The sequence below is a fragment of the Salmo trutta genome, chromosome 20 (genome assembly GCF_901001165.1).
Source record: "Salmo trutta chromosome 20, fSalTru1.1, whole genome shotgun sequence".
NCBI classification, from domain to species: Eukaryota; Metazoa; Chordata; class Actinopteri; order Salmoniformes; family Salmonidae; genus Salmo; species Salmo trutta.
The window spans coordinates 44,576,448-44,602,970 of NC_042976.1; the positions used below are offsets into that span (position 1 = coordinate 44,576,448).

The window sequence follows — 26,523 nt, forward strand, 5'->3', positions numbered from 1 at the left end:
GATACACCACACTGCCATTTGTTTTCACATTAAAATTTGAGGCACATATCAGTATGAGTCATGATTTGCTGAAGGTACTGAAAACACAAACTGGGGAATATGGTCTTTATTGACTGTCATTGTAGCATTGCAAATGAAGGGTCTTCATAGAGATATATTCATCTGCTTTTCCAACATAGCAAAAACAAAATACCCCAATAGATATCTCCATTTGACAGTCATAATTTCATTGATACGTTAGACCTCAACATTTATATTATGAAACACAAAGTACCTACTAATAAACTAAGCCCTTGTGGTCCTCTGAAGATTGCAAATATACATTTGCAGATATGTTTTCAATATTAAGGCTAATTGTGGACATAAAGTATAGAACCAATATCATATTCTACTTATTTGTAAATGCCTGACAGGCACGTTACATATCCAGATATAATTCTGTGACACAAGTAGCAATTCAGGGGGGAAAGTGCTACAAATATGCTACGCTATGCTATGCTAAATCTCCAATAATAAAACGTGTAGTATCCTTTCTATCAACTACTAATGCCATCTTCATAACTCGATTGCCTACATTATAACAACAACATTTCAGAAGCAAGAAAAAAAAATCATAGATTATTTGCAAGACTAAACCTAAAGGTACTTCAATCTGTTGTTTACAGTTATTTGAGAACTACCCACTCATGCACACATTCTCTTGGCTAAGAGTAGAAGTGCAAGGCTAGATGACAAAACACGAGAGGCCTAATTTTGAAAGCATGAAAAAGTGTCAGCCATGTCTGAAATACTCCATATACTTTTGTTTTAGTGGGGCTTATTTCAAAATCATGTCATGTCCACGCTGGAGTAATATTTCTGCGGGTCTAAGATGCACAAATAACAGTGCAGATTCAAGATGCAGAATTTAGAACTCTTGCATTCCGAACCCCTTTTGAAATAGAGTTTGAGGAGATTTGACAACAATGCAGTTATTTTACGCTGTCAAAATGAGACCCAAGGTGTAGATATACTCCTTCTAGAACAGACCCTTCTCTTTCTTCAAATTCTGCTGCTTCCAGTTGGGCATGGAGTAGAACTCTACCCTGGACACACCCAGGATCAGAGCAAAGTCATCATTGGAAAGATGCTCCTGGAAAAGATAAAGGTATGGTATAGTTAGAGTACATGTTAAAATAGATGAGTGAGAACAATAAGCATGCATTTAGCTGACAGCTACTCTGAAATACAGACTGAAGAGAGACCAATCATGGAGTTCACGGGTGTAGCTTACCTCTTTCTTGGTGGGGTCAACCCCTTCAGGCAGGTCCTCTGTCTGGCAGTTCAACAGCTTGTCTGCAGGGAAGGTGGCCTGAACGGTAGGTTGCAACAGTGGTATTCCAGTGTTCTTGGAGTTATTCTGAGTGGAATTGGATGTGGTTCTCTCCTGTAGCCACAAACAGACAGAGACCATTCCTTTAACCGTTGCAGAAAATCATATCTGACTGGTTTCTGTGACAATGCCATCATTTTTCCTAAATGGCTAGGCTAGGTTAAAACACCAGGTCAACTGGTGGCTAGACCTTCGGCAACTTTGTTGGCGGACATTGTTTTCCATGAGTCAGATTAACACTAATACTTAAATACATTTCCCGTTGCATACTGTAGATGCACTGCATTTGTAAAGAATGCTTACACGAGAACGGTTTCGTAAATCAGATTATGTTAGTGCGCTTGAGAAAGAGTAGACTCACCACAGTGATCTGGATGATGTCAGTGGCATCCCCAAGCTCAGCCTTCAATTCTTGGTAGGACTTCCCTCCCTGTGGATATAATAATCAGCTTGTTTAAATCAATATTTTGTGCCCCGAGTAAACACATTTTGGTAACACTTGAAACCAACAGGTGTAATGCATTATGATGCAGTTCTAACGCATTGTTAGACTTGTTATAAGCACATGACCCTGCTACAATGTGTATTATTTTCTCATAATTACTCATATTCTTGCTACATACACTCCACATGTGTGGGTCCCAGGCGTGGAACCAGCCAGTGAAGGTGGGAGGCTCAAAGCCCTGTTTGATCATCACGATGGGGGTGTCTACATCCCGACCCCCTGGGTGGGACTTCAGGTATTCTTGTGCCGTGGGGACCACATTGTCCTTCTCTATTTGATTGGCTCCCTTGCCCATCCACAGGAACACCTGAGTAAGAAGAGGTCAAGGGTTTGTAAGGAAGGATGTCCTCTCTGGACCGCTTGTGTTTTACAAGAACCAAACCTCCAGACTGTAGATTGATAGTGGCCACCAAAGGACAGTACAGTAGTAGTCTGGAAAAACAGACTGTAACAATGAGGAAACATGGTAAATCAGTTTGGATTCCAGGCACAACCGATTGGCAAGTTGTACAGCAAATTGAGAAATCATGTGACTAAACTGAATAAAAATAGTAAAACTATACTATGAAACAAATATAAATGATATAAAGAGTGATAGTAAAAATGCTTTGGAGCACCTTAAATGAAATTTTGGGCAGAAAGGCAAACTCAGCTCCATCATTCATTGAATCAGATGGCTCATTCATCACAAAACCCACTGATATTGCCAACTACTTTAAAATGTTTTTTTTCAATTGGCAAGATTAGCAAACTTAGGCATGACATGCCAGCAACAAGTGCTGATTCTACACATTCAAGTATAACTGAACAAATTATGAAAGACAAGCATTGTAATTTTGAAGTCTATTAAGTGAGTGTGGAAGAGGTGATACATTTTTTTTGGTCTATCAACAATGACAAGCCACTGGGATCTGACAACTTGGATAGAAAATTACTGAGGATGATAGCGGATAATATTGTCACTCCTTATGGAACAGCGAGTACTGTGAAGTGACACACACACGTACAGACACATGGCATAGGCACACAAACGCTAGCACACTCACTCTACACACACGTTCATTGCAATATTGTTGTATGGTGGTATTATTCATTTTGTATTGTAGATATGTAGTGGTGTAATGTTATATGATGTACTGTTTTATCTTTTATTTAATTGGTGATGTAAGTGCCTTAATGAAAGAGTGGAAGAGTACCTTGGAAGAGTACCTTGGAGGAGTATCTTGGAAGAGTATCTTGGAAGAGTATCTTGGAAGAGTACCTTGGCAGCAGCTAATGGAGATCCCTAATAAATACAAATAAAGGCTAAAAAGACAGGCCCTCACCATGTCCCATATGTCCAGCAACATGATGTCATCTTCGTCCAGGTCGTCCTGGTTGAAGTTGGTGATCTCCGTGGCCAGGAAGCGGCCCGTCTGATTGGAGCACTCGAAGAGACGTGGGGTGATGTTGCTGTGCTCTTCCTGAAGCCTTGGCAGAGACCACAGACGGACCAGGAAGAAGGCGTCAAAAAAGGGATGTAATTTTCAGTTGTAAACAATGTTTTTCTGAGTTCATTAATAAAACAAAACCCGCTAGCTGAATTCAGATGAACAGAGCCCTTAGGTAACTATAAAACCAAGGGATCAAGTGTAGTACCTCTTGCTGTTGGCATACTGGGACTTGCCTCCCAGATTGACCCAGAAGTGAGCCGGCTCCTGGCCCTCTGCAATGACCTGTTTTTCCCTCCTGGAGATTATGTCTGCCAGGGATTTGCCCATCTCTCGCTCATCGCCACTGCAGCCCTGCAAGGGATGAGAGTCATACCTGTTGCATAACTAGGTAAAGTACTGCCCTTGAACTCAGAGACATCAGGCACCCATTATTTTAGAGGGGGCACGAAGTATGTGCAATTTTCCTTTATTACATTTAGTAATTTCTTGCTTATCTAATAAAAAAAACATTCCTTGTACTTTTTGGCTGGTCCAATCATTGTGCCCCTCCACCCAAATACCGCTGACAGATCTTTTTATAGATAATTATGATAACATTTGGGCTTAAAATAAAGTTTTGTAATTAGCATCAGAATTTTTCAAAAACTGGGCAAATCTGAGGGGGCATGTGCCATTGGGCATGACGCCACTGTTTGTACTCTCATCATCAATGCTTAGCTGGAGACCTGTTACTCTGCTTAACCTGGATTACAAGGTTATGGCGTTTTTGCTGCTTACCTTTCCGTACCACAGATAGCAGCAAGTGTCAGTGCTGAGCACAAAGACGTCGTTGGAGTTGAGGGATGAAGAGCGTGCTGGCACTTCAATGGCGCGGGTGTTGAACTCGTTGGTGCCATGGACGTGGAAGAGACGAACTGCCGGCTGGACATGTTTAGAGTTGACTCTGGAGCTCCCCTCCTGCAAACCATGATTACAATCGAATGATTACATACAATCATTAAATGAGAATCTTTTAAGACGATATATTTGAAACATTCCAAGAATTTCCTTGAAAACTCATTGACAAAGGAACACACGGAGGGCTTACCTCATAGACCACCATCTTGCCCTTGAATATGGCCATGAGGTGGAGTGGTTCTTTCCCCATGGGCACTCGGACCTGAACTGGCTCCCCGTTGTACTGCCTGTCGATGTTCACGGCTTGGAAAGCAGAGGCAGCTAGCTCTCCCGTGGTCGCATGACGACCCTATATTGCACACATCAAACACATCCTAGTTATCTATCTGCATAGGTTGCAGAAAGCAAGCCAGAGACTAAGTCATGAAATTAAGCTCTTCTCATATCAACATTTTCTGGTATTAACAAAGCTTGATTGCCAAGCAGAAAAAGAGCTATGTCATACAGGGAATGGTGGCTAGCAGGTTGTTCTGACCTGCCACATGTATAGCATGTAGTGACTCCTGTGGCTGACTTCATATTTGTAGAGGATGAGATAGCAGTCGCCTCCATAGAAGTGGCCCAACCACTTCCTGTCCACAGGCACCAGCTCACTGTCCTCTAACCTCCACACCTGGTTGGAGGAAAATAGGACATGTTGGTGTCCATTGGATGTATAGTTTAAAGGGGAGGATTATGAATGATTATTGTGTCAAAGCTAGTTATAACAGGATGTGATAGAAGAATTATTGTTACCAACCAACCTCTGCTTCGCCTGTTCCATCGTCCACCATTTTCTGCTGGGCAGCCAGGTCAGGCCTTGCATGCATGGAAGTTGCATCAAACTTGATCTGCTCAACCTTGGCTGCATTGTCAAGAAAACACATTCACAGATACTAGAGACACAGTTTTTTTTACCAGTGAATACTGAGTGCTTAGTTTCATTAGTCAAGTTGAGAAATACAGTTGAAGTCAGAAGTTTACATACACTTAGGTTGGAGTCATTAAAACTCGTTTTTCAACCACTACACAAATTTCATGTTAACAAACTATAGTTTTGGCAAGTTGGTTAGGACATCTACTTTGTGCATAACACAAGTAATTTTTCCAACAATTGTTTACAGACAGATTATTTCACTTAGAATTCACTGTATCACAATTCCAGTGGGTCAGAAGTTTACATACACTAAGTTGACTGTGCCTTTAAACAGCTTGGAAAATTCCAGAAAATTATGTCATGGCTTTAGAAGATTCTGATAGGCTAATTGACATCATTTGAGTTTTACTGTGCATTGAGTGTATATCCAGTGTGACTTGCTCACCAATTTTCCCTGTGCTGCTTGTGGTTCCCATCCCCACAGTCTGACCCTTCACGGTCCACTTCTGGAACAGCTGCTTGAATACGGCAGACTCAGCACCATCATTCACCGTCTCAATGTAGGTGGAGCTAGGGTAGCCCTTCGCCTTCTTGTATGCCTAGAATTCCAAGATTTTAGATTTTGAAATACAGATGTAGGATCTTAATTTGATCACTATTTTGTTGATGAAAATGTATCAACCCCTAAAATCATTGCATTCATTATAATCCACATAATAATTCACATTTCTTGTTGCTGCAGGATTATTTTCCAAACTGGCTCAAATAGGGATCACATGGAATGTAATTCCTGTGCTTTGTTTATTTTTTCTTTTGCTAGGAATGTACCAAAGTATTCATACATTAGAATGTTATAGATATATGGGTGTCAGAGAGAGTGGGTAACTCATTGAGTGGACCTTTGATCCAGGACCAGAATAAGTGTCTCAGGTGTTCAGCTGGTTTTCAGGTTTAACTTGTTTGGGTATTTGTTATATGAGATGTACAAACCGAGGGTGTCTGATATTTTCGGACCCCCTATAACAGTCAGTATGAATTCCCCTAAAAAGCCTATAGGGGACAGCAAAGGGTTATCAAAACCATTGTGAAATTAAAATGTGTCGAGGTGCGGCTCACTTCTGCTTTATCCAAAGACTCAGACCGTTCTGTCTTGGAAGCCTTCTTTCCTTTCCAGATAAAGATCCGTGTACCACCTTGATCCAACAGAAAGCAGTCCTGTGAAATTAGTAGATTTAGATTAGATGTCTCATGTATGAAATTACATTTATTTATACCTCTACTGACCAGTAATGAGGTTTACTGTTTGCCTGAGTGTCAGTACTGCATTATTCACTTCTGTACATAGGGACAATTATTATGTGGCATACCGAGAATGTCGCTAACAATCCCAACAGATTAATTTTCACTGCGCTAAAAATGAGAACCAATTACTATGAGAACCAGTTACTGTAATCCTCAATTTTCATGTGAGCCTCATTTCTCATGGTTTTAAACCACATCAGTGTTGGCTTTTAACTGAAATACTTAGACGCAGACAGACAGTGGATTTATTTTCTGTGTACCCCTTGTAATCTAGATGTATTAGTATTAGAAGTTTGGCTAATTTTGACTGTTCAGACCACATGCCAGCCCTCAAGGGGAAGCATGTTTGTCTCTGTTCGGTGTCACAGGGCAGAAATAGTCTCTCTTTCAGTTCTCATTAAAACATCACAGAACTAGTGTAAAACTTACAGATACTTATCGCTCTCGGCTTACACATTTCGCAGAAGGATCTTTATCATATCCTTATCATCTTCTCATTCTTGTATGAACCTGATCATTTTATTATGCTTAAGCTCAGTCAATATAATTTAATAGCACACGCCCAAATACTGTACTTTGAATTCTGGATAAAAGTTTGCTTGAGTAGACAAGTGGCGACAAAGTGCACTTTAAACCCTTTCTCCTTTAACATGCCCCCTCCCCTTTCCCTGATTGACAAGGAGACTGACGTCGTGATTCAACAGGTCCTGAGTCAGAGGCTTCACTGCCACTTCCTGCACCACAAGGTTCCCCTGGGCATCTGAGATACTGCACAGAACAAACAAAATGTTACACATCATTTTTTAACAATAATTCTGTAAGAAAAATGGCTAGCTCTCACTAGCTAGTTCACATCTGCTACAGTACATGTCAATGACAGGTCATAAGAGCTTATCATGTCTATGACAGGCCATAAGGAGGTTATAGATATCCCTGAGGTCATGTCAGGGGTCAGCACTCACTGGAAGAGCTTCACGCTTGACTTCAGCTTCTGGTCGACTATGTCGTCTGGTGCGATGCAGTCCCTGATGTCCCGTCTTGTCTCTCCTAGGTGCTGTTTCATCAGCTTCATGGCCTCCTCTGAAGACTTCTCGTCGTCCCCTTCCACCACGCTCACCTGTGCCCGTCCCCCTCTCTCCCTGTCACGGATGTCTTTGGCTAGATTCATCCCCTGCAGAGAAAAGCAAACGTGACAATATCCACCAATCATACCACCACCAGGGTACTAGGGCGCTCTTTAATGATAGTTTTTAGCTGATGCTTTTATCCAAAGCACCCTGAGTGCAAGGGTAGTATTTTACAATAAAACAAGGGCAGTATTTTACAATAAGGGCAGTATTTTACAATAAGGGCAGTATTTTACAATAAAACAAGGGCAGTATTTTACAATAAGGGCAGTATTTTACAATAAAACCCACTATGCTCTACCTTATTGAGCCATTGGAACCACACTCCTTTCTTAGTTGTATGCTTTCCATGCTGGAAGGGTTAGGTTTAGAGGCAGAGGTCTTCCTACATAGGGGCCTTGTTTGAATACTTAAAAAATGCACCTGTCCTCACTTCTCTTCCATATGGTTATCACTGACCTGACATGCCTGGAGGTGTGAAAGCAATGTGGTTGAACCCCTGCTTTCACTTATCTCTCATTCATGATGCACCAAAGTAAAAACAAAGTACCACCACTCCACAGTTTCACTTCATTAAAACTGTGGGTGGTAAAATGGGGTGGCAGGTAGCCTAGTGGTTAGAGCGTTGGGCCAGTAAATGAAAGGTTGCTAGATCAAATCCCCGAGCTGACAAGGTAAAAATCTGTTGTTCTGCACCTGAACAAGGCAGTTAACCCTACTGTTTCTAGGCCGTCATTGTAAATAAGAATTTGTTCTTAACTGGCTTGCCTGGTTAAATAAAAAAAATCTCCAAGCACAGACAGGAACTAAACTCTGACGAGATCTGTCCACTTTGCTCGCAGCGTTTAGACAACGGAAATGTCACCTGTAAAGTTCTGTTATCTCTATGGCTGCGGTCTACAATGTCTCCTTACCTTGAGTTTTTCCATACGGTTGCTCTTGGGTCCGTTCCACTGGATGATGAGGTTGCCCAGGTCCAGCAGGAACACATCCCCCTTGTTGAAGCTGCTCCAGCTCATGTCCACCTGTTCTCAAGGATGGATTGATGATGATGGAAAGGGGATTGATAGGGATGGAAAGGGGGTGGTGATGATGGAAAGGGGGATTGATGATGATGGAAAGGGGGATTGATGATGATGGAAAGGGGGATTGATGATGATGGAAAGGGGGATTGATGATGATGGAAAGGGGAATTGATGATAATGGAAAGAGGGATTGATAGGGATGGAAAGGGGGATTGATAGGGATGGAAAGGGGGATTGATAGGGATGGAAAGGGGGATTGATGATGATGGAAAGGGGGATTGATAGGTATGGAAAGGGGGTGGTGATGATGGAAAGGGGGATTGATGATGATGGAAAGGGGAATGATAGGGATGGAAAGGGAATTGATGATGATGGAAAGGGGGATTGATAGGGATGGAAAGGGGGATTGATGATGATGGAAAGGGGGATTGATAGGGATGGAAAGGGGGATTGATGATGATGGAAAGGGGGATTGATAGGGATGGAAAGGGGATTGATGATGATGGAAAGGGGGATTGATGATGATGATGGAAAGGGGGATTGATAGGGATGGAAAGGGGGATTGATGATGATGGAAAGGGGGATTGATGATGATGATGGAAAGGGGGATTGATAGGGATGGAAAGGGGGATTGATGATGATGGAAAAGGGGATTGATGATGATGGAAAAGGGGATTGATAGGGATGGAAAGGGGATGGATGATGATGGAAAGGGGGTTTGATAGGGATGGAAAGGGGGATTGATGATGATGGAAAGGGGGTTTGATGATGATGGAAAAGGGGATTGATAGGGATGGAAAGGGGGATTGATGATGATGGAAAAGGGGATTGATGATGATGGAAAGGGGTATTGATGATGATGGAAAAGGGGATTGATGATGATGGAAAGGGGTATTGATGATGATGGAAAGGGGATTGATGATGATGGAACGGGGGTTTGATAGGGATGGAAAGGGGGATTGATGATGATGGAAAGGGGATTGATGATGATGATGGAAAGGGGATTGATGATGATGGAACGGGGGTTTGATAGGGATGGAAAGGGGGATTGATGATGATGGAAAGGGGTATTGATGATGATGGAAAGGGGGATTGATGATGATGGAAAGGGGGTTTGATAGGGATGGAAAGGGGATTGATGATGATGGAAAGGGGATTGATGATGATGGAAAGGGGGATTGATGATGATGGAAAGGGGATTGATAGGGATGGAAAGGGGGATTGATGATGATGGAACGGGGGATTGATAGGGATGGAAAGGGGATTGATGATGATGATGGAAAGGGGATTGATGATGATGGAACGGGGGTTTGATAGGGATGGAAAGGGGGATTGATGATGATGGAAAGGGGTATTGATGATGATGGAAAGGGGGATTGATGATGATGGAAAGGGGGTTTGATAGGGATGGAAAGGGGATTGATGATGATGGAAAGGGGATTGATGATGATGGAAAGGGGGATTGATGATGATGGAAAGGGGGATTGATGATGATGGAAAGGGGGATTGATGATGATGGAAAGGGGGATTGATGATGATGGAAAGGGGTATTGATGATGATGGAAAGGGGGATGATAGGGATGGAAAGGGGGATTGATGATGATGGAAAGGGGAGGTGGATGGGGATGGAAAAGACACAGATGAATTCCATAATAATGTTGATTAAAAAAATCTAATAAAAAATGAATATAAATGCTGTAAGTAGGGAAATTGTTGGCTCACTGGGAATTGGATATCCAACTAGTCAGTGACAACTGTGTGGAATTTGGAGTTTGTGACAGTGACTATGTTAGATTATTACAGTATTACAGACACTATGTCCTGGGATTTCCTATGATATTTTCTGTAGAACCCCTTATCTTCTAACGACTCTTGTGTCGCACGTAAGCGTCGTAGAATATTCGTGGGAGTCTCAGCTTTTAATAGATACATTTGAATAGTTTGTATCTCCAATCATTTGGACTCCACAGATGTTTCTGTAAAAAGACCCGGCACCGTGCCCCTTTGGAATACTCCCTTGTTTCACAAACACCACTCTAGCACAGCCCCCGTTAATCACATAGAATGGTTGGTATCTGTGGATGCAGATGAACTAGACTAATCCAATGGTACAACGCAGAAGTCTGTAGCTACATTCTTTTTTAAAAGGGGTTAGAAGTCTAAAACGCACCGGCATTATGGGGTACTCGCTGGGTTAACAATATCCTCTTTATTCTACTCAGCTTTCACAATTAGTATGTCTGAGTTGAACGTTAAAGGTAGACTCAGCGATATGACATAGATGCAGAAAGTAAACAGTGTAGTGGGTCAATTTCCGCAAACAACTAAGAGGCTCAACTTGCTGTTTTTGTCCCGTGGCTACCACGTTGTACATAGCTGTACACAGCGTGAAGCGAACCGTGTGCATGCACAGATACTGTGTGTGACCGTGTCAGCGCAAAGTGTTGCATCTTGCTCATCTCAATATCTCCGGTGCTGCTTGTCGCAATGTCATTTGGCTGAGTCAACCTTTAACCTTGGACTTTTTGTAATGGATAAGGCACATCAGGTGTAATTTCTTGATAGGCTTTCTTGTGATTATGTCAGTGAGGAGCTACACGGTAGCCAGTGGCGCAACAAATGTGACTAATAATTGATGCACTTGAACTTAAGTTGAATCCGCTGTACAAGAAGTGTTTTGCGTTTGTTCTGAGGCAGAAAAGTGACATGCACAGGCTGAGCTGTTTCTAGTCAAGTGAAATTGAAGAAGAAAATATAGTAACTGAAGTAGACATCCTAGTCAGGGGCAGAGCAGAGGCTGTGAAGGCATGAACAGAGGCTGTGAAGGCTGTATATTCCACAAGGGTCACGTTGGCTTGAGCTTTCTCACCTCTCCAGCCACCACATGCTTTTTTCCCTTGACATGGAGCAGGCGACGGATGTTGTAGGTGTTGGTCTCCACCTGCTTCATCCCAGACGCTACGCCGCCCTTCTTGTAGCTGCAGAAAAACATGCGCAAGAAATGTGGTCAGATGACAGCCACGAATGATGGTCTGAAACCATTTCTGTTGTTATTTGGCAATTAACAGGATTGTATTTGTTAGCGCAAATTTAAGCAAAAGGTTTTGAAACAAAAAGGTGTTTTTCTTATTGGACATCTTCAGGTAGATCCCTTCCTGTTTCAGCCTGTTGGTCTCTACTCGTTTCCTAGTGAATACACCTCTGATGCTCTGAAAACCATTACATGTTAGGTACGTCACCACAAGGGGAAATGGCCTTTTGCTGTAGAGAGTGGGAGGTGATATAATTTCACTATGATTTACAGTACAAAACCGATGGTGGCTACAGAAATACCAGTAGCTACCTTTTTTCTCAAGATTCTGGTTCCTCCTATTGTCACCTCCTGTACATCAACAAGGTGTTTCTCTTGCCACTGTCTTTCATGGCACCATAATCATTCCAAATATCTTGGTTTGAGGCTTTTTGGTATTGTGCTCATTGACAGTGCCACTAAACTGTGTGTGGGTGTTGGGTAGATGGTTTTTATGGGTGTTAAAAAATGTTTTATGGGTGTTTGGGTGTGTTACTTTGAGGTTAAGCCAAAATGGTGGATTATTTGAGTGATGAGTTGGAGGAACTCAAGTTGTTTGTCTCTAGTGTAAATAGTGACGTTGCATTGGATACATGTGAGCTGCTGCTAATTTGTCTGTGTTCAATGGGAATCATTGTATCAGAGTTGTTCCTTTTCTTTCCATACAGTAGGCAGGTGTAGGGTGTGGACTACGTAGCTCACATGATGCCCTGTTTGAAGTATCCGCGGAAGGTGTCGCTCTCATAGCCCTGCGCCTCGCGGTGCTGCACAGCCACACCCCCCAGGTGCTCGTCCATCAGGGTGGTGTAGATGGCCGCCGCCCCCTGCTCGTCGTTGGAGGTGTCCTTTCCGAGCCAAAAGTGGATGTCGTAGGTGAATGAGCTGTTTATCTTCTTGGTCTACGAGATCAGACAGAAACATGATGTTACTGGGATGTCACTGTATGTATTTTTTGGGGTGCATCATAACGTTACATTGATTACTTACGTATAGAACGATATAGCTGTCTCCTTCATAGAACTGTCCATATGCTTTAGAAGGGAAGGGCACCATCTCCATGGCCTGACCAATTGGAAAATTGGAACCAGTTCAATTGCATTTCATTTCATTGTGTGAAAAAGTTTGATAATGAACCTAAATTGTTATTTACATGTTCTGCATATTCATTATGTAGTGATGACAAAGGAAATATGTGCTGTTCTCTCACCTCTATCCTCCATATCTGCAGCCCTGGCGTGGTTTTATTGAGGACTTTTGCAACTTGGGTTTTGACCTCGATCTGTGGCATGGTGCCAGATTCAGCTTGGAGAAGATACCTAGAGGGAAGGGGGGGGAAGGGAATGTGTGAGTGAGGTAGTGGTCGTTCACTATTTATTAATGAAGCTAACCTATTCATATTCTGTTGTTGACATGTTCAATAGTATTCCAGACAATGATTCAAAGGGCTTGAAATACCGAAAAACATCATCAAAACAGACACAAACTCTATAAACTGTACTGTTGCCTAGTGTTATCTTGCTCTGCTACCTCACATGACTGGCTAAGGGGAGGAGTTGATCCATAAGTCAATGAGTTGATCATTGGCAGAGTCAATGATGTGACAGGGGTGAAAGTAGATTCAATGTATTCCTTGTACTGGATATCCTTTGTGTGCACACACTTGTGTGTGGGCCTAATCAGAGCCACACCTGTTTTGAGCCCCACATTTTTTGCAAAATAAATAAATAAATGTCTTTTTTGGGGGGGTGGGGGGGGGGCTTGCCTGTTTTTCATGTTATTTTGGCATTAATACATATCTCATATTAGTTTGCAAATCATTGTATAAAAATAGTATATATATATAATTCAGTTAATAAAGCTGCATACACACATGGTCTCTTTTTTGTTTTCTTGAGTAAGACAGTTTCAAAATGCAGGTGTTTCAGCCTAGCTCAGTGCTTTCTGTGGTGATGGGGCGAGCCAGCAGAAAATAGGAGTATTGCGCCTTGATTGGCTCAGTTTTCTGTCACTCATGGGGACAGTACGTCATCGCCAAGTTTAAGTCCCTAGTAAGGGTAGACATCCAAAATTTCAGCCCTTTGGGTTGATCACGTCAACATCTTACCATAGAGTTATATTACAAGTGCCCTTCCAAGAAGGCTCAAGGTCACTGGCCACAGATAAAATGACGTTAAATCATGTTATATGTACAGTAGCTTTGATTGGACTGATCATGTCAACATCTTACTTTCAAAGTCTTAGCTAGCAGTCATCATCATGAATCAAGTCGACAATCTACAGGCAAATCCTTTTTAATCCTTGTCATATGAAGATAAATAATGAAGAGAAATGATGGATAAAATGTATCGGTGCTCATCGGTCATTGAACATAAACATTACACAACAAGTTGGAAATCGCAAATTCAACAATGAGTCATTTGGAGGGAATCAGTGGCTAACTGCAAGCGTTGCAAAGCAACCACTAATGTTAGCCTGCTATTCAATGGTGTGGCTGTGTGTTTTTTTTTCTCAGAGTTCCCACGATAAATCCAGAGTATGCCAGACTAATGACAAAGTTTGATGACAAAATTTGCCCACAAAGGACCGCCGCGACACCTTCACAAGGTGAGTCCAAAAATGTCTTGTATGCTGCTGCATAAATGATGTAATATGCAAGGGAGATATGTATACTGTAGCTAAGAAAGTAATACTAAGTGTATGTTGTGTAGTAAGCTGTCAGTAGCCCATGTGCCTCACCCTAATAATTTGGTCTATTTTCACCAACGCGGTATTGTTAACACATCGTTTGTGGCCTGGTGTGTGCTTGTTTGCCAACTTTTTTTGAACAGCTTTGACAGTGCTACTGATAGTAGTGGTGGAGCTTGGCTTTCATGTGCAAATTCAGCGCACACAACATTCTATAATAGTATTCTGTTATTTCACGTGTCAAATTAAGCTTATTTAACGCGTCAAATAGTGTTATCTTTCTTGACACGTAAAGACCCAAACGGAGTTCAATGTGCCTCACCCAAATAATTTGGTCTATTTTCACCTCTTAATTTCACCTACTGTTCTAACTTGGTGGTGCACATGTACTGTAGCCTATAACCTGTTTTAGAGAAATGTAATCATTGAATGTTGTAAGAGCTTTCATTGTCTGTTTATATGCCCCCTTTATTTATCCTATGGGTCTGACTTGTTGTACAGGGAGTACACTGTAAGAACTGCCCATGTTCTGAATTCTGTCGCTGTACATTTCAAAAGTGCTGAACAAATAGTTATATTGACTACGTTCGTCGTTGCTCGCTCATTAATGTCTTAATCGGAATTACGGATTGCCTCTTATCCGCTTGTCGTCCCCTTATGCCATATTTTGTACATCTCAATCATCAGTAGAAACCACATTTGTTTAAGCAAGTCAGCCATATCAGCTTAGATTTTTTTAAAGGCAGTAAATGAGGCTGCATGAACTGTTTCGCTGCCAGACAAGGCTCTGTTGAAAGCCAGGTGTAGCAGTGGTAAGGTGTTGGGACTGCTGTTGGGTCTTTGCTGTTGGGACAGCTTTATGTAGGCCATAACAGCTTGTGGGCATCGTTTGTCACTGTTATAGTGCAATTAATGTATTATTTAGTGTTGTGTATCATAGAATTCCATATATAATCCCTATTGATTCAATAGGATCTCTGTGGGCCAAGCCGTAAAGATTTCTCAGTTAACTATTAAAAAGTATTACCTTTTACTGTGGCATAAACACAACCAGTCTTGATGTTGTCATCTGATTGTCAAACAATCACTTCAAAGCCATCCGCACATGTTCATCCACTCGCAACATATTTCCAGACTCCAAACAGTGGTGAATGGAAAAAGACATCTGTTACACAAAACACCAAAAAGTGTAACAGCATTTGGCAATTGTCATTAGGCCAGAATTTATACAGTACGTCTACTGCTGTCTGCTGCTGTCGGCCACTCGTCTCTCCCTGCCTTGGCAAAGTGTGAGTGTTCTCGTCGAACCACATCGCATTTTGGAGCATAGGCTATGCTACCCGTTTTCAAGTCCATTCGCTCATTTTTCATGCGGTAATGATACATAATAATGTAATAGCCGACAGTTTTCTTGGCATTTTGCTTTAATTATTTTGTTTTAATCATGTTTTACCGGTATGCCGTACCCCCACTATTTATTTTGCCGGCACGCCGTACCGGACCGTACTGCCTTACTTTCACTCCTGGATGTGACCTCAGTAGAGTATTTCCTATCTCAGGTCACAGAATGGTAACGGGAGTATACTGCTCAAGAGTGTCTAAGTCTGTGCTCATTGTACTACATAAAATGAACAACATATTTTGAAGCCACCTTTGCAGGAGGAGCGTAAACAGCTGCCACAAAGCAGGAAGTGAAAGTCTCAGTACCTCCCAATAGTTACCACAGTCTTGAACACAGCAGTCTCCAATTTTCTGAGTGTCAAAACATATGGTGCCTTACTACAGTGTCTACAGTTATACTGCTGTATTGGTATATATTGACAGATAGCTGAATGTCAACTTTTGCATCATGGTCTCATGCATTACTTGTAATGAGGACCTGCCAGAATTATAAATATATATGTGTCTATTGTGTGCTTCATTTCGTGGTCCATTCCATTGTACAGCGTGCTGTAAATACAGGGATTGACACATTTATGGCTTGTCATTTAGTTGGTACATTTGGCTGCTGAGGCGAAGCCAAGTTTTAATGATAATGCTAATATAATTTCAGATCAATCTAAGGGAGAGGTAGAGAAGGCGTTAAACCTTTAGGACTGGTTTCTAGGACACAGAGTAGGCTACTCTTATTCAAATGTCCACTGTGGAAAGGCTTTAATTGAATATCAAGTAGCGATAGTCCCCAACAACATATAGGAACAAAACATCCACTTAACAGAACTATTTGTCCCGATTAATAGAATCTTCATTTAGAGAATGAGAGGGCCAGCTGGAACAGCATACTGTGTGGCTGACTGGCTGGCAGGCTGGCTAGTTGGATGGCTGTTGATAGACCATGGAAGCCCAGTTCAGTTTATGAGCAGTGGACCATAAAGTAATATTGTGCTGTGTTTGCACTCTGTCTGTTTCTTGTAACCACAGACTCGTCTCCATACGGCTTCTAAACCAAACAGCAGCCATCGCTGAAACAGACTAGCAGGCCTATTACATTGTGTCCTTTGTAGCCTGAGTGTTTGTCAATCAAATGACCCACCCCAACACCCTGGGTAGATTCAATAATAAATATAAGGCTCATAACTACAAAGACCCATGATGGGCTATTCACAGCTTCATCAACTCATTACTGTATAGTTGCTCCATGCTGGTTTCAAATCAAATCAAACGTTATTTGTCACATGCGCCGAATACAAGTCTAGACCTTACAGTGAATCGCTTACTTATAAGCCCTTAACCAACAGTGCAGTTCAAGAAGAGTTTAAAAAAAAATTACCAAATAAACTAAAGTAAAAAATAATTAAAAGTAACACGATAAAATAACAATAACGAGGCTATATACAGGGGGTAACGGTACCGAGTCAATGTGCGGGGGTACAGGTTAATCGAGGTAATTTGTACATGTAGGTTTGTGTGTGTATATTGTTTAAATGTGTATCACTGCTTAACCTTAACCTTCACTGCTTATCTTTCCTTTCTGTTCCATGCAGCGTATGTATGTCCTCAAAAACACTCTTTCTGATTTGCACATCCCAGCCAAATTCATGATATTGAAAACTATTTGATTTTCGTTGCTGTAAGTTGTCAAATGGAATAAAACCAAGTGAGTGATTGTTCACAAAATGTTCATTTCAAATTGCTCATAATGAGCCTTTCTACTTGTGGAGTAACCGCAGTATAAATGCGTGTTTGCTTATCATAAAACAATAACTTTGAGTCAACTTATCAGCACCATTTTTCCTCCCATAACTGCTGTTCAGAGGTCTGTTGAGTAATACAATAATGATTCATCACAACGACACTTATCTTGCTTGTGTCATGATTGGATAATAGGGCGATTCCATGCCAGCGGGAGCGGAAAATATTTTTAGTATCCTCAGATTGTACTGGCAATTCTCACATAGGAACATCAATGGGAGGAAGGATGTTTAACATGGTGTTTAAATATGTATCACATGCAATTTCTTAGAAAATCGTGATGAAATTGGCCTTTTTTCGACGTATACATGCCTCCTGTAAAACCCTATGATCTGTGAACCGTACATGATACAGACAACATCTTGGTGTAATTATCCTCCTTATAGTGTTCTCTCAAATATGGAGTATGTCTAGATTCTGTAAAGCAAATTTCATATTCATTTATTCAACCTTAAAAATATGAATAATAATATACTACTCTTTTTGATTTTGCTTATTTTTAGACATATTGTTACTAGCAATATACACGTTTTCAGAATGGGCTCAATATGTCATTCAAATAAATGTTTCTTCTATAATCGATATGAATACATTTGCAGGCAAAAACTACTTTAGCTGATAGCTATATATCGGATACATGTTGAGCCCATTTTCCCTAGCTAACCTCCAAAGGTTCCACAATGACCAAGACATAATTTCTCCTTAAATGTCCACATCAATACAGAGCTCATTCCACATAAACACCCATTTGCTCATTCCGCATAAACTCCCATTTGCTACATCACTTATTTGCGAAAACACACAGAAACTGTTTGTTAGCTTGGTACGTTGTACAAATGACTCACCGGATGTGGGGGGACCAGGAGTGGAGTGGAGTGGAGAGGGTGAGATGTGTCACTACCTGCACATCTCACCAACCCGTTTACAGCACCTGAACTTTGTCTTCTCTCTCTCTCTAACATCTCTCTCTCTAACGCACACACACACGCACACACACACACGCACACACGCACACACGCACACACGCACACACACACTTTTGATTGTCGATTACTTTAGTGACCATATATGGCAAGCAGAGGTAATATGCATACAGGTGTGTGTGCCTTCTCTTATCTAGTTACGAGCGACCTTGTTCCTAGATCCCACAATGTGTACCATGTAAAAAGACCCATGAGCACTAACATGTGAAGTTTATAAGAGCATATCAACTTTGGTGTAAAATGAAGGCTAAGAGTCTATAATTTTGAGTAATTAAGGTATATACATTTTTCAACCATTTTCCATCCTGAAAATTAGGAATAAGCAAATGCTTAGATTTCTGGTCAAATATGGAAAAGTGGTCTTACAATACATCTAGCATAAAAAGTCTTAAAAGGTATTAGAAATACTCTACATGACCAAAAGTATGTGGACACCTGCTCGTCGAGCATCTCATTCCAAAATCATGGGCATTAATATGGAGTTGGTCCGCCCCTTTGCTGCTATAACAGCCTCCACTATTCTGGGAAGGCTCTCCACTAGATGTTGGAACATTGCTGTGGAGACTTGCTTCCATTCAGCCACAAGAGCATTAGTGAGGTTGGGTGCTGATGTTGGGCGATTAGGCCTGGCTTGCAGTCAACGTTACAATTCATCCCAAAGGGGTTTGATGGGGTTGAGGTCAGGGCTCTGCGCAGGCCAGTCAAGTTCTTCCACACCGATCTTGACAAACCATTTCTGTATGGACCTCGCTTTGTGCACGGTGGCATTGTCATGCTGAAACAGGAAAGAGCCTTCCCCAAACTGTTGCCACAAAGTTGAAAGCGCAGAATCGTTTAGAATGTCATTGTATGCTGTAGCGTTAAGATTTCCCTTCACTGGAACTACAAGCCCAGACCATTATTCCTCCTCCACCAAACTTTACAGTTGGCATGATGCATTGGGGCAGGTAGCATTTTCCTGGCATCCGCCAAACCCAGATTAATCCTTCAGACTGCCAGATGGTGAAGCGTGATTCATCACTCCAGAGAAAGCGTTTCCACTGCTCCAGAGTCCAATGGTGGCGAGCTTCACACCACTCCAGCTGACGCTTGGCATTGCGCATGGGGATTTTAGGCTTGTTTGCGGCTGCTCGGCCATGGAAAAACATTTCATGAAGCTCCTGCTGAACCATTCTTGTGCTGACGTTGCTTCCAGGGGCAGTTTGGAACTCGGTAGTGAGTGTTTCAGCACTCAGAGGTCCCATTCTGTGAGCTTGTGTGGCCAACCACTTCGCACCTGAGCTGTTGTCCTTCCTAGACATTTCCACTTCACAATAACAGCACTTACAGTTGACCAGGGCAGCTCTAGCAGGGCATAAATTTAACGAACTGACTTGTTGGAAAGGTGGCATCTTATGACGGTGGAATGTTGAAAGTCAATGACTTCTTCAGTAAGGCCATTCTACTGCCAATGTTCGTCTATGGAGATTGCATGGCTTTGTGTTCGATTTTATACACCTGTTACCAACGGGTGTGGCTGAAATAGCCGAAACCACTGATTTCGATGGGTGTCCGCATACTTTTGTATACATAGTGTACATCAAAACACAATAATGTTGTAGTAAGACCCTTGCCAACTAATATCAACATTTATATTTAGTTTTGCAGAAATGATTTGCCTTCTGTAAGTATAAGAAATATTGCCTAGCGTCAAGCCAATGTTTAGAGATGGGGGTGCCAAGACATTTTTTTTTATCCCCGTGCTACTGATGACTATTTTTGTCCGCTCATACAGGTGTAATAAAGGCCCATATACATCATTTTTTGTTGTTGTTGATATTTGTAAAATTGTGTTTTGTCATTTTTTGATTCTGATTTATCAGGGGGAGCTGCAGCTCCCTCAGCACCACTACTTCCCACCGCTATGAATTCTCACATAGGAACATCATTGGGAGGAAACATCACACATTTTGTTTTGAATATCATGATGAAATTGTCAATTGTAGGCCTTTTTTTAGACCTATACATGACTCCTGTAAACCCGTACAGACAACATCTTAATGTCATTATACTCCTTATAGTGTTCTCTCAAATATGGAGTGTGTCTAGATTCTGTAATGCAAATTTCACGTTCGTTAAATTAAGGAGTATAATGACATTTAAAATATTAATATCTCAAAACTACCCTTTTTGATTTGGCTTATTTTAGACATATTGTTGTAACAATATACTGTTCAAACAAATCCCATTTCCATTCAAACAAATCCCATTTCCATTCAAATAAATGTTTCCTGTAACCAATAGCAATACATTTGCAGGCAGACATTTTTACTACTTTAGCTGATATCTACATCTGATAGGTCCATTTTCCCTGGCTAACCTCCCATGGTTCCACAGCGACCAAGACATAATGTGTCCTTAATTGTCCACATCAATAGAGCTCATGCCGCATAAATGCCCATTTTCTACATGACGTCTTTGCGAAAACACACAGAAACCGACTGTTAGCTTGTTACTTTGTACAAAGGACTCACCTGATGTGGAGGGAACAGGAGTGGAGAGGAGAGGGTGAGGTGTGTCAGGATCTAGCAGGCAGCAGCAGACTACCTGTACATCTCACCACGCGATTTACAGCACCTGAACTTTGCGCTCTCTCTCCCTCTCTCCCTCCATCCATTTATGGGAAGAGAGAGGTGATATGCATACAGGTGTGTGCCTTCTCTTATCTAGTGACGAGCGACCTTGTTCCTAGACCCCACAGTGTTTATGGGCATTTCCATGTAAAAAGCTTATAGGAGCACATCAAATAGGAACACAAAAACCTTACCAAAAAAACACATATCTTTAAGATATTTTAAATTTCTCTCCCTCATTTTACTGATAACAATTTGGTTTATAATTTATTAATGCATTAGAACATTTAATTCTGTTACCAAATTGGTAACAGAATGACAGAAAAATGAGGAACAGAATAGCTGCATGAATTGGCTACAATGAGAATTCATAGTAGTCACAAACCACAGTTGGGTCCAGTGCTACTGTCCTCCCTTCCACTGGCATACTGTTATGTTCAGCTCATAACTGTTTTCTTTCTCTTCCTGTCATCTGGTGGTCAAAGCAAATGTGAAAACAGTCTGGACAACCCCTCCCAGTTAATGTCACCTCTCCCGGCTCTTAATGACACCTACCCATGAGCCCCCTCTCTATCCTTGTACAGTAACCAGCCCTCTCACCCACTGAGCACCGACCGACACCGGACGTCAATGGATGTTGAAAAGTGGTTGACATTTTGTCAAGTAGAGCAGAAGTCAGTACAATACAGAACAGTACAGAACACTAAAGTAAAGTTTAGTACAGTACAGTCAGGTAAGAACACTGACCCCTCTCATCGAAGCCACGAAGTTCAAGGCCGACCGTGGTTCTGCAGGTGTTCTTTGCAGAAAACAGGATTCCCCGTTATAGTGAATTGGAAAATGTCAATCTTTGTGTAAAAAATATATGTATATTTAGAAGACAATCACGGAACCAATAATTGCTTCTATTACAGCAGATGTATGTCCTCAAACGGATTATTTTAAAATCGCACACAGAAGAAGTTAGGATAGTTTAGTTGCTAATGGCAGCCTGCAGTACTCTGGTCGGCCTTCAACTTGAGATATTCAATGAGAAGGGGCAGCACTGAGCTAGCCGGCAAGGTCACTTCTTGAAGTAGCTCTAAATGATGCATGTTATGTATCCATGAAACACCACCTTAACTGACATCCTTGGCTTCAAATGCTCTATTGAGTCTTCACATAGGAATGAAGGATGTCACGTGATCGATGGCTTCGTCCATTCATAAACAGTCATTGAGTATCTTAGCGCACACTAGAGTAGAGTACAGTATAATTGACTGTATTGTACTGTACTGGACTCCACTCTACTGTGCTGGGATGTCCAAACTTGTGAAACATAGTCTATTTTTGGTAGAGATTTGGTCTGGTCTGGACCAACCAAATGTGGTGTTGTTTGGGGGCAGAGCTCATTAGAATAATAGCCAGTGTGTAGAATCATACGCAAACATGCAAAGGAGGATATTGAAGTTTTCTACCCTTGTGTACCTACTCAGGATACATAACCATGAAGAGAATTATGCATTTCTGTATAGTACAATTCGGGGACCCATGATGTCAGTCTGTACCGGATGTTAAAGCACTTTTCTTACTGTACTTCAATTAGAAAAATTGTCATATCATAGCTGACACCCCATTTTTAATTCAAAGTAGATATAACAGAGTTTAAAAAAAATGTTGTCACAAAAACCGAGGGAGATTTTACCTACATTCTGTTACCAAGATTTACTCCTGCACAGTTCTTCGAGTAAATGTGTTTTTGTAAAATTTTCAGTGGAAATTGTTAAACGTAGTCCTTGGGAAATAGAGTTGGTTTGTTTAACTTTGCAATCAATGTTTTTTGTTTGGCATACTTTTAAAGTGAAAAACTGGAGTTTCTGTGGAATTGTGGAATTGTCCTTAGTCAATAGATGTGTTATTGTGTTTGGCCTCCTCATGTTCACTTGTGGTACTTCCTTTCCCTCCTGCCCTTGTTGTGTGTTTGGAGAATATACATATAGCCTAACACTTAATTTTATGGCACAGACAATTACCAGGTATTTACAGTGCACTCGGAAAGTATTAAGACCCCTTGACTTTTTTCACATTTTGTTACGTTACAGCCTTATTCTAAAATGGATTAAATTGTTTTTCCCCATCATCAATCTACACACAATACCCCATAATGACAAAGCAAAAACAGGGTTGTAGAAATGTTAGCAAATTTATTCATAATAAAAAACTTAAATATCACATTTAGATAAGTATTCAGATCCTTTACTCAGTACTTTGTTGAAGCACCTTTGGCAGCAATTAAAGCGTCGAGTCTTCTTGGGTAGGACGCTACATCCTTGGCACACGTGTATTTGAGGAGTTTCTCCCATTATTCTCTGCAGATCCTCTCCAGCTCTGTCAGGTTGGATGGGGAGCATCCCTGCACAGCTATTTTCAGGTCTCTCCAGAGATGTTCGATCGGGTTCAAGTCCGGGTCTGGCTGGGCCACTCAAGGACATTCAGAGACTTGTCCCGAAGCCACTCCTGCGTTGTCTTGGCTGTGTGCTTAGGGTCGTTGTCCTGTTGGAAGTTGAACCATCACCCCAGTCTGAGGTCCTGAGCACTCTGGAACAGGTTTTCATAAAGGATCCCTCTGTACTTTGCTCCGTTCATCTTTCCCTTGATCCTGACTAGTCTCCCTGCCTCTGAAAAACATCCTCACAGCATGATGCTGCCACCACCATGCTTCACCGTAGGGATGGTGCCAGGTTTCCTCCAGACGTGACTCTTTGCATTCAGGCCAAAGAGTTCAATCTCGGTTTCATCAGACCAGAGAATCTTGAATCTTGCCTTTCCAAATCATGTCCAATCAATTTAATTTACCACAGGGGGACTCCAATCAAGCTGTAGAAACATCTCAAGGGTGATCAATGGAAACAGGATGCACCTGAGCTCAATTTCAAATCTCATAGCAAAGGGTCTGAATAATTATGTAAATAAGGTATTTCTGTTTTAAAAAATAATTGAAAAACCTGTTTTGCTTTGTCATTATGGGGTATTGTGTGTAGATTGATGAGGATTTTTATTTATTTAATGCATTTTAGAACAAGGCTGTAATTCAACAAAATGTGGAAAAGTCAAGGGGTCTGAACACTTTCCAAATGCACTGTATATGGAAATGATTGTTAACTGCACGGTAAGGTCTTGTGTTGAATTATTTGAAGAAAGTACTAGATGTGCATATTTTTAGAACACAATTGCACGGTGAATACCACGGAGAGCTAGATGTATTGTGTTTGAGTGGGCTTTGGTCATCAATTACTTTCAAACTGAACCTGATGCATCAGTGAAGTTTCTATTCAGTAACAATGAAGTTGCATGGTGGTTTAGTTTTTTTGTCAGTAAGGGTTGTTTCTATGTAGTAGGGGTCTATCTGTGGATTTAGGCAGTAAAGGGAAGCAAAATACAGATGATCGTGTATGTGCTATTTTTCCTCTTTTGGTAACTTATATTATGGTTGTCTATAGGTTGTAGTATGTGTTCTCTTTTCTCTGTTGGTTTTATATTGGTTTTCTGTAGGTTGTAGTTGTACTTGTGCCACATTGTACTGGTTTAACCTCAGCCAGAGCTCTCTGGATAATAGTCTGGTGATTAAAAGCTCCCTGATTTTCAGATTAAGGGAATTCTACCAACACCCAAGCCAAAATCTTGGAATGCACAAATGATTAACTCTCGCAGTTCCTCACAGCTTTGAAATGACCTGTAATTGCACGCACACACACACACACACACACACACACACACACACACACACAAAGTTTGAACTACAGCTGAACCAGATATCGAATGCAGGCCATTACTGAAGCCTTCTCTTTATCATGGAGGCCCCTTCCCTGAGCCACCCACTCTCTTCTCTAATCTCCTGCCTCCTCGTTCACTGGCCTCTTTGTCTATCCAACTGTCCAGAGGATCGGACCACTATGGCCTCACTTGGTGATATTTGGACCACCATGTCAAATGACGAATGGGTGGGCTCTTCAGAGTGCTTCACCAAGCTAAACGGACCATTCAAATTTGGCGAACGCTAAGTGGGAGATGTGTTGGTACAGTAGGGAAATGTTTGTTCCACTAATGGGTCAGACTTTTGTTCCCTTGAAGTCATGCAGCAACTCAACATAGGAACCCCTGAGAAACCTTGCTGGTTAGAGAGGAGAGACGGCATGGGAAAATTCAGAGCAAGGCAGGTTACCAAAAGACCTCTATGGACAAACAGTAGACACAACGCATAAACAATGCAAGCAGGGCCATACGTATGATGCGCATCCCCTCAGCTTTATAATGACCTGGAATTGCGTACACGTCACACACACCCACACAGTAGGCTCATACAGATACACAACATAGAAACAATGCAAGCAGGGCCACACAAAACAGTGCACACATGCCCACAGGCTTCCAGAAACAGACACACATACATTCATGCAAACGCACACACAACACACGTACACCTGCTCACTCCTGACAACTCTGAAACCATTGTCAGCCTTAAGGAAGTGTTTTACACCAGCTCTCGCTCAGCTGGCTCACTAAACAACCCTCTCACGAAATCAAAGCCTGTTCACACCTGCACCATGCACCACAACCACCTACAAACACAAGAAAACGAACAACGAACATTCACCCATCAAAAAAAAAAACTACCTCAGTCAGGTGAAGGGCGTGCGTCTCCTTGACAGAGTCAGTGCATCAGGGTCTCTCACACTCTCTCTCACTCTTCCACCTGCTGCTTGTGCCGGTGAACTTCAGCCCCTTCTGCACAGCTCCTCCAACTCATTAACCAGCCCCTTGGTGTTGCGGTGGTGGTGGTGCCTGGAAGTGCTTGGAAGGAGATAAAGAGAGCCTGCACCTCAGAGCTGCTTCCCCCATTGACTGGCTGCCACTGGTTGCTCCTCTCCTGGGCTGCATGGGCTGGCGGACTCTCAACTCCCCTTCCCAAGGCTTATGTAAGCCTGAGGTGTTGGGCGAATGGTTAGTTCAGCTCCATGGCTCTCCCTTTGTGAAAGTGCTCTGGACTGTTGCAGGCCCTCAAAGGAGGGGCTAAGACCCAACCTCAACACTCGTGAGTAGGAGATCCAGCTCCCCCACCTTTCTCCCTAGTTCCCTTCCCCCCCCCCCCCCCCCGTCTCTTGCACAATGGGCCGATGAGCTGGCAAGGTTGCACAGGATTGTAAGTGCTTGGGAAGGTGCATTTTGCTGCTGTAAAAGAATCGCACAATAGGAAGATGAGATAGATTTCTTTATAATATACATTTGAATATTAACAATATAGAGAAAAACTGCTAGTGTACACAATAGTAGATCTTTGTAGGTTATTAATCAAATGTGCTCTGTTGTTGTGATGACTGCAGAGTGCATCACATTCTCTTCCTTTGAATCATGAGCTGGAGTCCAT

The 26,523-nt window shown here is 41.8% G+C and overlaps 1 protein-coding gene across 3 annotated transcripts; it reads right to left on the reverse strand.

Moving 5' to 3' along the window:
- Window positions 1-91: 91 nt before the first annotated feature.
- Window positions 92-26,148, reverse strand: vil1 (villin 1). 3 transcript variants are annotated; one of them, XM_029703497.1, is made up of 20 exons: window positions 25,773-26,148; window positions 12,855-12,963; window positions 12,635-12,709; window positions 12,350-12,546; window positions 11,447-11,555; window positions 8,467-8,577; window positions 7,388-7,596; window positions 7,115-7,193; window positions 6,240-6,338; window positions 5,569-5,722; window positions 5,011-5,111; window positions 4,743-4,880; window positions 4,398-4,556; window positions 4,088-4,267; window positions 3,516-3,661; window positions 3,203-3,347; window positions 1,996-2,184; window positions 1,734-1,802; window positions 1,274-1,426; window positions 92-1,132 (listed from the first exon to the last, which is right to left on the reverse strand). In XM_029703497.1, the coding sequence occupies exons 2-20, from the start codon at window positions 12,933-12,935 to the stop codon at window positions 1,019-1,021; spliced, it is 2,508 nt and encodes an 835-aa protein (XP_029559357.1). In that variant the 5' UTR covers window positions 12,936-12,963; window positions 25,773-26,148; the 3' UTR covers window positions 92-1,018. The 3 variants fall into 3 exon arrangements, with proteins under 3 accessions (XP_029559357.1, XP_029559356.1, XP_029559358.1); XM_029703496.1 differs by lacking the exon at window positions 25,773-26,148 and adding an exon at window positions 21,021-21,162; XM_029703498.1 differs by lacking the exon at window positions 25,773-26,148 and adding an exon at window positions 18,370-18,389.
- Window positions 26,149-26,523: the final 375 nt, after the last annotated feature.

Coding starts and splice junctions, on each gene's coding strand:
- vil1 (XM_029703497.1), bottom strand. CDS start 12,935: ATGCCACAGATCGAGGTCAAAACCCAAGTTGCAAAAGTCCTCAATAAA. Junction 2,185..3,202: donor TGCTGGACATATGGGACATG/GTGAGGGCCTGT, acceptor CTTCTTACTCAG/GTGTTCCTGTGGATGGGCAA. Junction 1,803..1,995: donor GGGACCCACACATGTGGAGT/GTATGTAGCAAG, acceptor TTATATCCACAG/GGAGGGAAGTCCTACCAAGA.